A 12500-nucleotide genomic window follows, 5' to 3' on the forward strand; every position below is an offset into this window, starting at 1 on the left:
TGACTGAGTCACATTTTAAAAACCAATCAAGCGATTTATGGGGCCGTGCTGCAACTGCCACACAATACACACGGTTGCTGTGCCTTAGCCCAGTATTTACAGGATTATAACAGGCAGTGAAAAGGCAATACAATGCTTTTCTCACTACTTGTCAAATGCATTCTGAAGGGGAATCCGAATGTGGACTGCTCTTCAGAGAGAAATCCTAGTGTAAATGAGGCCCTACAAAAAGTTTGTAAAGTTTTTAAGTTTCAAAAAGACATACAAAAAGTAATAACACGTAATAGTCGGGGAAGACAATAAATCGGGTTACACAGCAACAAGATAATTAACATAAAAAAAGAGAGGGGGGCAGACAGATAAAATGTCAGAAAATGTGAGTGTGTGGCAGGGTAAGTATAGGCTGGCGAACTGAGAGGACAACTGTGGTTTAAGTTGTAGGATTTGCAATTAACAAGTGGTGCCGGAGGTCAGAGTTAGGCAGGAAGGTTTCAGGATTGTTTGGCATTTGTCCCAGTTTCTAACAGTGGTTGAAAAAAGAAATCGTAAAAATTATGAATCTAGCTAGGGAAAGAAATGGGTAGCAAAAAAGAGAAAAGACCAAAAGAATGAGGGGGAATGGAAGAGAGAGGAAAAGGAATAAGGGAGGGGGTAGGGCAAAAGGGAATAGAGGGAAGAAAAGATTAAAGGGTGGAGGAGAGAGGAGGAAACAGGGAGACCCGTGGGACCCAACCAAACACACAGCAACATTGGTTTGGTGGGTGACGGAGTAAGAGAAGAGAATTTTCCAAGTTCATATGATGGTTCTACTCTAGTCATGGAGACCACATTCTGAAAAAAATTAGGGTGGGTAGCCATTAACAACTGCAGCGAGTTTCTCCAGTTTTCGCTGTTTCACATCCTCAAAAGTTGAAGCGTTTTGGTCCTTTATAGATGGCTGGATACACATAAGTAAAATACCTTTACAGCACACAGAATGTTTGATGACTCCAAAGTTTCTTCAAGAGGTCTCCAATCTACTATAACTTCAACATCCTAGAAAACAGAATATTAATAAAAAACAAAAAGCATACATTTCCAAAGAGCTGTCAAATGTAATCAATATCGTGTTTTACTTAGCATGCGAATCAAAAAAACAAAAAAAAAAAAGTTTAACATAAATCTTTGAAAAATAAAAGCATTTTGAACATAAGTAGATATTATTGAAAATTGCTTGTCCATACTGCTGAAGCCATTTGTAAATTTCAACTTTTTTCCAGACCCTACTACTTCCTACCTCTTGAGCCTTCCTTTTGATCCTTGAACATGAGCTGCAGTCTTATGAACCAACAGGAAGGCTTTGGAGGTGGCCGTGGTGGAGAGAAAAAGTCAATCAAGGTTTCCATACAACTTCAGCTGCTGGTTTACCAGTAAGAATTAGAATTTATTTGCCAATCAGTACAACAGAAACATAAAACAAGAACAGTTTAACGTCCAACTGATACTGTATAGGTGGTATTTCACAGTATTTTTTGAGCTCAGTAAAAACACAAGACAGCTTATATGTGAACGCTCAATAGAGCACCAGCATCACACTGTCAGTAAAAATGCCAATGGAATTTTTATTGAATGTTTTTGCCAACTAGGCATTCCTTTGATATTCCCTGCCAAGAAGTAGTGTATTTAGGTTTTGTGCTGCCCTAGGACTGACTGAACTTCTGCACCTCCTAATTTAAATAATTTAAATATGACCCACCCCTTCCTGTCAAGGACACACCCTGTTTTTTTAAGACCCACGCGGAAATTTTCACGGGGGGCGGGACACGAGTTCTGAGGGCCCTGGGGGTGGACAATGGATTCCCTTAATTAGCATAGTTTTTCTCTTGCTTCCTGTTTGGCTATGAGGCAGGAAGTGAAGGGAAATCTCCGCAATTGGACAGGGATGGTAAAAAATAAACTGACGGGCTATAACCCTCCCCTACTCTATCCAAAAAAAAAAAAAAAAAAGTGTTGATTATAGTTCTACTTTAAGCACAAATTTCTGATAATTTTATTAAGAGGACTAAGATAGTATAACAATGCCAATGGTGCAACAGAAACATAGCACAGTGAGGAAGGTTTGTGGTCCAGGATGATAAAACAGTCAAAATTAGAAGCGCCCCCCACCCCACACACACACACACACACACACACAGTTGCAGAATGCCGGGGCGGAAGCAGAGCAGCCGCTTTATGGGGGTGCTAGACTAATTTGCCTAACAGTGTAGTGCAAGCCAGCGGGGACTCTTTTTGTGCTGCCCCCCTGCAAAGTGCTGCCCTAGGCCTGGACTTTGTTGGCCTTGGCCAGGATACAGCGTTTCAGCCACATGATTTGACTTATCCAGGAACGCCAGCTGTCAAGCTTAAAAACTATTTTGTGCCACAAAAATCAATTTTTCTGTCCAGGCCTTGCTGTCAGAAACAAAAAAAAATATTGTAGTTGTTCACATTTTTAGATGTCCTTGTATTGGAAACCTTAAAGGATATTATATGTTATAGTTTTTAGGGATATTTTCTATGCTAGAAACCCTATTCATAATGTTGATTTAGTACTTAGATTTCCAAACCTCGGACTAACTACAAGCTTCTTTTGGTAGACAGCAGGGCACACTGTCATTTAAAAATAATGGCAACACAATTGCGTCCCGCATTATGCAGTCATTTGAAATCGATACGATTCCGCCCCACTATTTCAAATGACTACAAAACGCACGCTCATGTGTGAATGCAGCCCAAAGAAAACACAAATCAGGTACACAGGAAGAGAGGGGAGAGACCAGACTTGAATAACTACGGATTCTACCATTTACTGTAAACTTTGAGGATGAATTGCACCATGTGGCTGTAGCTACAGACATTATTGTGGGTTAATTTCAAAGCTTATATACTGCTTTTAGGAATATGTAAATCTGGCCACAGTTCCACTTTAAAGGGGTTGCAAACCTCAGACATGAAATATAAAACAAAACATATCCCTCTATAGTGCTCACTTGTCTCAATCCAGAGCACTATGTGTCATTTCTCTCTGCAGCTTCATTCCTCTGCTATCTGCATAAAATTACGTCTGACAAGTTTTCCTGACACCACACCAAGAGAAAATGGCGACAGGGGAGGGAGCGCCAGCTGATGTGGAAGGTGTCTCTTCCCTCCAATCAGCTCTAGGAGTTTTCCTCACTGAGCTCTGCAGAGTGTAACTTCAGCTCTTCAGCCACATTCTTCTGAACACTCAGACAAGCATTATAAATTCTGGACTTTGAATGGCTGTAGATGAGAGAAGACTACAGATACAACGTAGGTAGAAGCATTTGTTTCATTTCTGTGTATTGCCTGAGACCAGTCATTTCACTGGGTAGATGCAAGGGTTTACAACCACTTAAAGGGGTTGTAAAGGTAAATGTTTTTTCACCTTAATGCATCCTATGCATTAAGGTGAAAAAACATCCGACGGTCCCGCTCCCCGAACCCCCGTTTTACTTACCTGACCCCTCGAAAGTCCCGCGTGCGTCCACGTGATCCTCTTCGGTTCCTAGCCTGGCCGTTGATTGGCTAGGCTGGACGGATTGATAGCAGTGCAGCCATTGGCTGATGCTGCTGTCAATCACAGCGGATGATGCGGCGTGCCGGGGGGCAGGGCCGAGTGATACAGTCGGCTCGCTCGCATGAAGGTGGAAAGCTTTTGCAAGGAGGAGCCGAGACAGCCGCCGAGGTACCCCAGAAGACAGGGTTAGGGGACACACTGTGCAAAACGAGCTGCACAGTGGAGGTAAGTATAACATGTTTGTTATTTAAAAAACTTTGCCTTTAGTGTTCCTTTAAGGAGCAGTGCACTACATCCATTATTAGACTAGAAACGATAGCCCTCGATAGAAAAGTTTATTTATACCTGAAGTATTCTTTTCACTCTAGGACACACAGCTAATCTTTACTCATGCATTACATGTGCCAAATCATGTTTTTTTAATGCACTATGGCTAATGCAAGTGTTTAAATTGCAGAAACAATGAGGATTACTTTATTGCACCACAATTTTCTATTACACAATATAGACTGTAATTTCTTGTGGGCAGGGGACTTAATATCCTCCCATTATTGTGTCATATGTTTGTCATAAGCCCTGCACCACTGTCATATATAATATGCAAAAAAACATACATGTAACAGAACATACACAATAACAACTCTACCTTCTCTACAACATGTAATACTCCCGGAATTAAACTGTCTTGATCTTCCATTTTTCCACAGGAGGAATGTATAAACACTCCTTCCTGGTAATACACAATCTGTTACAAGAAAGAGAAAATGGTGTCAATTAGATAAGCAGTCATTCCAAAAAAACAAAAGGTTTAGCTTTTTGTGAAATAGAAAAATATAAAACATATGTAAATATTTTTTCTCAGTTTCTTAAAGTGTCTCTAAAGGCTAAAAGTTTTCACCTCAAATGTAGTCTCTGCATTAAGATAAAAAACCTTCTACTCTGTTTTTTTGTTAAAAAAAAAAAAAAAAAAGGTACTTTTTAATAAATACACAAAAAGGCAATATCCAAACCATCAATGCAAAGGTATCCGCAATTTATTGGGGAAAAATTGTTCAAGAGGGTAAAGCTCCACTTTAAACTGCAGTTGGGTTTTAGACCCAGCCGTGCTGCTTCTGTAGTGGAGGTCAAGGATCTAACTCTCCTGTCTGGCTGGCTTGGAGGTGGTAGGCACAGAGCCATGCTCTAGGTCATGGGTGCCCAACCCGTGGCCCTCCAGCTGTTGAGGAACTACAAGTTCCATGAGGCATTGCAAGGCTGACGGTTACAAGCATGACTCCCACAGGCAGAGGCATGATGGGAATTGTAGTTTTGCAACAGCTGCAGGGCAGCCAGTTGGGCACCCATGCTCTAGGTCAATATTATAGTTACCGTATATACCAGAGGTTCAGGAAACTGGGTTCATGAATTGGAAGACAGGCTTGTTATGTGATGCCAATTTATGTGCCAAGTGCTGGCAGTGGCGCTTCAAGATTTGCCATTTAGCTTTGCTTTACAGGTTACTATTTACTCAGTGCAAGGGAACAAAAGGTTTCCGTTGAACGACACTGTATACAAAATACTTGGAAAGATCTTCTGTAACATTTGTAAGGTGTTTTGTTCTAGGTCTTTACTGTAATAACTCCACTGGGCGTGTCTGTCCAGGGAATTACAGATAGAGGCTACTACATACCAAATCGTTTTCTATAGAGAAAACAGGCTACAATGTCTCACCATGAAACAACTCCGCAAGAATATTATAGCCACTCACAAAACATTGATTTTACACTTAGACAGGGCAGCCATCAGAAATTGTGGGGCTCCTTAGACAGTCTAGGCCTGACCCCCACCCCAAACATTCCCAAGGGTCTGCCCACTGGCCGTCCCACTGAATCCACCCACTAGCCATCCCATCGAGTCCTTCACTGCACACACCTTTTATTTTCACACCCCTACAAGGTCATATAGGAAAATGAAGGGCCATATTCTTAAACAAGTTACGTAGGCGTATCAACAGATACGCCTACGTAAGTCCCTTTCCTATGTTTAAGTGTATTCTCAAACTGAGATACACTTAAACATGCCTAAGATACACCAGCCTGCGCCGTTGTATCTTAGGCTGCAATATTTACGCTGACCGCTAGGTGGCGGTCAGCGTAGAATATGCAAATGACTACTCACGCCGATTCTCGAACGTACGCTTGCCCGCCGTAGTGTTTTAACGTCGTTTCCGTAAGCGATACGCGGCGTAAAGATAAAGATGCCCCCTAGGTGGCGTACTCAATGTTAAGTATGGCCGTCGATCCCGCGTCGAAATTTCAAAATTTAACGTCGTTTACGTAAGTCGTCCGTGAATGGCGCTGGACGCCATTTACGTTACAGTCAAAACAAATGACGTCCGTGAGACGTCATTTAGCGCAATGCAAGTCGGGTAATTTACCCGACGGAGCATGCGCATTACGATCGGCGCGGGAGCGCGCCTAATTTAAATGATCCACGCCCCCTGCCTGGATCATTTGAATTAGGATGGCTTACACGGGTGGACTTTACGCGATGCCGCCGCAAGTTCACAGGTAAGTGGTTTGGGAATCCGGCACTTGCGGCGGCGTAACGTAAAGTACATACGTTCCGCCGCCTGAAATGTATGAGAATATGGCCCGAAGAGTGTATTATAAGTCATCAGTGCTTTCAAGGTTTAACAATAGGAAAGTATATTTTGGCCAAAGGAGACATCCCAAACCAGCACCTGTACGCTTTCACCGCCCCCCCCCCCCCCCCCCCTGTACGCTTTCACAGCCCCCACACACACACACCTGTACGCTTTCACCGCCCCCCCCCACACCTGTACGCTTTCACCGCCCCCCCCCCTGTACGCTTTCACAGCCCCCCCCACACACACCTGTACGCTTTCACCGCCCCCCCCCCCTGTACGCTTTCACAGCCCCCCCCTGTACGCTTTCACAGCCCCCCCCCACACACACACCTGTACGCTTTCACCGCCCCCCCCCCCCTGTACGCTTTCACAGCCCCCCCACACACACACACACACACCTGTACGCTTTCACCGCCCCCCCCCCCTGTACGCTTTCACAGCCCCCCACACACACACACACACACACACACACCTGTACACTCTCACCCCCGCCCCCCCACACAGGCACCTGTACGCTCTAAGCCCCCCCCACACACTCCTGTATGCTCTCACCCCCCCCAACACACCTGTAAGCTCTCAGCCCCCCCCCCCCACACACACCTGTACGCTCTCAGCCCCCCCCACACACACTCCTGTATGCTCTCCCCCACACACACTCCTGTATGCTTTCGCCCCCCCCCCCCACTGGCCTGGGTAAGTGCCTGGTATTGAAGTGGTTAAAGTGCTGTGAAGTGATCCGGTCAAGTATTACACCTGGGCAGAGCTTGATATTTGTCTACACATCAGAACATAGAATCTCTCTGCCCAGACTTGGGTTTTAAAGTGGTTCTAATAGCAGAATGTTTTTTTTACCTTAATGCATATTTTGTATTAAGGTAAAAAAACTTTCTGGGTGCAGCTCCCCCAGCCCCTGCCCCTAATACTTACCTGAGCCCTATCTTGATCCAGCGATGTGCATGAGAGCAGCGGTTGTCCTGGGTCTCTCTACCCTCAGTGGTTCACACAGCAGCGGAAGCCACTGGTTCCTGCTGCTGTCAATCACAGCCTGTGTGGAGAGCGCGGTGGGGCGGGGCTGAGCTGTGTGCGGTTTCTGATCGAACAATGTCCATTTACAGGAGCTGGGATCGGGAGTGAGCAAAAGCAATAAGTTTGGGGGCAGAGGGGAGGAGCCAGGACCACCAATAGGGGGGACCCAAAAAGCAGAGAATCAGGGCTGCTTTGTGCAAAACGATTGCAAAGATCAGGTAAGTAAAACATATTTGTTTTTTTAATAACTTGAACTCAGACCCTACTTGCAGTATACATATTCCAGGTCCATGCCTCAGAGCACTGAAGCCAAAGATAGGCCGGCAACAATCATTTGCAATAACCGCAGCCTCCAGATATCTTTTGAATCCTTGTGCTGACCCCTTTCCTTCCCCACAATCACTTCTATATGTGTAGTATAACTTCTCTGTGTACCAGGTCTACACATCATCGCAGCTCCGGAGCCTGCGATACTCTGAAGTAACTAGGGGTGCAACGGATCAAAAAACTCACGGATCGGATCGATCCTCGGATCAGGAGTCACGGATCGGATCAGCAAAAAAAAAAAAAAAAACTACAAATCTTGTTACACCCACCAGAGTTTTAGATTTCACAGTTCTTCTCAACACAAAACGGAGCTTATGTGCTTAAATACAGTGTTTGGAAATCCGACGGACTGTTTATTGCTAATGTGACAGAACACCTCTGATTTTCACATTTAAACAGTCCGTCAGATTTACAAATACTGTATTTAAGCGTATAAGCTCTGTTTTGTGTTGAAATAACTGCATCTCGCAATACTTATATGTGCAGCCAAGTGGAAGTCGCAGCCCCATGTACGAAAGTGGTGTCACCAGTTGCCTACTGTGACCTGAACTATCCCAATCATCAGATCCCTTTAGTGTCATTGATCGGCGGGCTGAGTGTCTAGTGAAAATCCCCCCTACGTGCTCAGTCCATACAGATCCCCCCGATCGCCTCCTCTCTCTTCTCTGGCAAGCAGCAGGACGCCCGGTGCGGCGGCGGCAGCGGCTCCCCGTGTGGATTCCTCAAGGTGCAGCATGGAGCTCATCGCTGGGCTGTTAGGAGTCAATGACATATTGAGCTCAAGTGCCCACAAACTTCCGAGGAGCAGCCTGCATCCCCCGCGCCGGGTGGACCTCGATGGCCGCCGCTTCGAAAGCTAGGCCGAAGCCGGGGCCTTTCCTATGGACCGGGAGGCCCGTGGATCGCTGTGTGTCCCGACCCGAAGGTGCTGATCCGTAAGGATCAGTTGCACCCCTAGTGACAATACTTGATGTGTTCCCACTGTCATATGGCATTCTTGTGCCACAGTGCCTACACACCGTCACGGTTTTTTTCACTAACCTCTTTCCTTCATCATTATATTTGACAGGGAAGCCAAAATGCTCCCATACAGGGGATTTAAATGACGCGGGGCATTCAAGCTCCTCCGTTCGCCATGACCACACTGTGTGTGGACTGAACATGCGCAAATTATTATTATTATATTTTTTAGAAAACAATCCTCGGATCACGGGTGTGCGGTTCGGATCAATCTTTTTCGGTTCGGATCACGGATCAATGACGATCCGTTGCACCCCTAGAAGTAACCCTGGGAGCAATGTCGCCAGCCGGAGCGGGGTTAAAGGAGGGCTGCAGGGGCCTGAATCTCAGGCAAGTAATTCATAATGCTATGCATACTAGCTCATTACACCTTTGTCTTGTAGGTTGTTTTTTTTTCCGTGGGTTTAAAAGTCAGCAGCTGCAGTATTTGTAGCTGCTAACTTTACAATTTTTGTGGGGTGGGCGGACCTCCGCTTTAAACAACATGTCCCATTCAGTAGGCGTGATCAACGCAAGTCAATGGGGCGCATTTACAGGGATAAATCAGGCAGTGACATAACAACTCCTCGCCACCTGTCAAATGCCCTCTGAAAAGAGATCCAACATAGATTGCTCTTCAGAGGGCACTGCCTGTGTGAATGGGCCCTTCCAGTTCTTTCGATAGCAGCGTTGTAGTAATAGAGTACATTTCTACGATTCACAAATCTGCTCCTAGGATAGCAGCGTTGTAGTAATAGAGTACATTTCTACGATTCACAAATCTGCTCATAGGATAGCAGCGTTGTAATAGAGTACAGGTGTACGATTCACAAATCTGCTCATAGGATAGCAGCGTTGTAGTAATAGAGTACAGGTGTGCGAGTCACAAATCTGCTCATAGGATAGCAGCGTTGTAGTAATAGAGTACAGGTGTGCAAGTCACAAATCTGCTCATAGGATAGCAGCGTGGTAGTAATAGAGTACAGGTGTGTGTCACAAATCTGCTCATAGGATAGCAGCGTTGTAATAGAGTACAGGTGTGTGTCACAAATCTGCTCATAGGATAGCAGCGTTGGAGTAATAGAGTACAGGTGTGTAAGTCACAAATCTGCTCATAGGATAGCAGCGTTGGAGTAATAGAGTACAGGTGTGTAAGTCACAAATCTGCTCATAGGATAGCAGCGTTGTAGTAATAGAGTACAGGTGTGCGAGTCACAAATCTGCTCATAGGATAGCAGCGTTGTAGTAATAGAGTACAGGTGTGCGAGTCACAAATCTGCTCATAGGATAGCAGCGTTGTAGTAATAGAGTACAGGTGTGTAAGTCACAAATCTGCTCATAGGATAGCAGAGTTGTAGTAATAGAGTACATTTCTCCGATTCACAAATCTGCTCATAGGATAGCAGCGTGGTAGTAATAGAGTACAGGTGTGTGTCACAAATCTGCTCATAGGATAGCAGCGTTGGAGTAATAGAGTACAGGTGTGTAAGTCACAAATCTGCTCATAGGATAGCAGAGTTGTAGTAATAGAGTACATTTCTCCGATTCACAAATCTGCTCATAGGATAGCAGCGTGGTAGTAATAGAGTACAGGTGTGTGTCACAAATCTGCTCATAGGATAGCAGCGTTGGAGTAATAGAGTACAGGTGTGTAAGTCACAAATCTGCTCATAGGATAGCAGCGTTGTAATAGAGTACAGGTGTGTAAGTCACAAATCTGCTCATAGGATAGCAGCGTTGTAATAGAGTACAGGTGTGTAAGTCACAAATCTGCTCATAGGATAGCAGCGTTGTAATAGAGTACAGGTGTGTAAGTCACAAATCTGCTCATAGGATAGCAGCGTTGTAATAGAGTACAGGTGTGTAAGTCACAAATCTGCTCTTAGGATAGCAGCGTTGTAGTAATAGAGTACAGGTGTGTAAGTCACAAATCTGCTCATAGGATAGCAGCGTTGTAATAGAGTACAGGTGTGTAAGTCACAAATCTGCTCTTAGGATAGCAGCGTTGTAGTAATAGAGTACAGGTGTGTAAGTCACAAATCTGCTCATAGGATAGCAGAGTTGTAGTAATAGAGTACATTTCTCCGATTCACAAATCTGCTCATAGGATAGCAGCGTTGTATTATTAGAGTGCAGGTCAGTGGCGGTGCGTCGATAGTGGACGTAGGAGCGCCGCCCCCTCTCTCCTGCACCGCCACTGAAACAATACATAGATTCATGGATTGCATGAATCTATCTATTGTCGCTGCTGCCGCCCACTATTCAGATGGCCGACCCCCTGGTGATTGCTGGCCATCTGAATAACAGCAGTTGGTTGGTGTTTGGAAGTGTCTATCAGAGCCACCAGCTCTGATAGGCTTCCCGATTACAGCCTGTGGGCTGTAATCGGCTTCCAAATAGTTAACCAGGGGACGCACGGGGTGTGCGTTCCCTGGTTAACACTGACACGCGTCTCAGCCAATCAGGTTCACTGGGTCTGGTTACCGGTAACCTGATTGGATGAAGCGTCATCGAGGGTGGGAGAAGACATCGAGGGACAGTGGAGGGAGAATGGCTGACCTGAGAAAGGTAAGGGCAGGGGGGGCAATTTGGCGGCATTTTACAGGGCAAACCGGGGGCAATTAATGGGCACAGTGGCGACAATTGATGGCATTGCACAGTGGCGACAATTGATGGGCACAGTGGCTGCGTTTGATGGCATGGCACAGTGGTGACAACTGATGGGCACAGTGGTTGTGTTTGGCATGGCACAGTGGTGACACTTGATGGGCACGGTGGCGATAAATGATGGCACAGTGGCTGTGTTCGATAGCAGGGCACAGTGGCTGCGTTTGATGACATGGCACAGTGGCGACAACTGATGACATGGCACAGTGGCGACAATTGATGGCGTGGCGACAACTGATGGCATGGCACAGTGGCGACAATTGATGGGCACAGTGAGGCTGCAATTTGTTTTACGTTTGTTTGCACCCCCCCCCCCCCCAAAAAATTTGACCACCAGCCGCCACTGGTACAGGTGTGTGACTCACAAATCTGCTCATAGGATAGCAGCGTTGTAATAATATAGTACGATTCACAAATCTGCTCATAGGATAGCAGCGTTGTAATAATATAGTACAGGTGTACAATTCACAAATCTGCTCCTAGGATAGCAGCGCTGTAATAGAGTACAGGTGTACGATTCACAAATCTGCTGGCACATAGAAGTAAACAGTCATCTCCACAGGGCGCCTGCTAGGACCGGAAGTCAGTGAGGACAGGGACTGACAGGTGACAGTACGAGCCAGGAACTAAGGCTACAGGACACAGCAGGGGGTGACATAGAAGAATAGAAGGGTGTCTGCACATTATTCTACAACTACCTGCACATAATGTGACACCGTGCACTACAGAGCCCGCACTTCCGGCCTCACCGGGAACACAAAACTTCCCTATTCCGTTACCTTTCCTGTGACATGCGCCTCCATCTTGCCTACGAGTGTTTATGATGACGTCGCACACTTCACGTGCCCCAACACAACACACAGGCAAAGCCCGTTACAGGATCTTCCCCTCCAAGCCTCACTCCCAGATCAGTATCCTGCGTTCCAAGCCTCACTCCCACATTGGCGTCACGTGCTGCACGCCTCGTTCTCAAGTAGATGTCATGAGACACAAGCCTCACAACAGGTACTGCGTCTGCGCACTCCGGATGGAACCATATCGATAGGAGGAACCAGCTCGGCAGAACACCGGAACAAGAGCCTGTTTCTAGCTTCAGTTGGTCACGTCATCACACGAGGATTATTTGTAGAGATACTTGGGGAAAATAAATCATTTGCATTGTACAGTACCAAATGCTTCTTCGTTAAAACAAACTATAACTAAAGTCAACACTTTTTTGTTTAAACATTTTTGGATAGAGTGCAGAAGGATTGGATGGAACGCTTATCACTGTTTATTGCTGACTGTGTTCCTGTT

General features: G+C 45.6%; 1 protein-coding gene across 1 annotated transcript in view; it reads right to left on the bottom strand.

The window, feature by feature from the left end:
• Positions 1–12155, bottom strand: part of TBC1D15 (TBC1 domain family member 15) — a 126747-nt gene extending 114592 nt beyond the window's left edge. Inside the window, exons 1-3 of the mRNA XM_040343988.1 lie at positions 11984–12155; positions 4203–4301; positions 961–1035 (exon numbers count right to left, since the gene is read on the bottom strand). Coding sequence (XP_040199922.1) covers positions 961–1035; positions 4203–4301; positions 11984–12007 — 198 coding nt within the window. The 5' untranslated portion in view covers positions 12008–12155. The remainder of the gene's footprint in view (positions 1–960; positions 1036–4202; positions 4302–11983) is intronic.
• Between the last annotated feature and the right edge of the window lie 345 nt (positions 12156–12500).

Source organism: Rana temporaria, chromosome 3 (genome assembly GCF_905171775.1).
Source record: "Rana temporaria chromosome 3, aRanTem1.1, whole genome shotgun sequence".
Classification (NCBI taxonomy): Eukaryota; Metazoa; Chordata; class Amphibia; order Anura; family Ranidae; genus Rana; species Rana temporaria.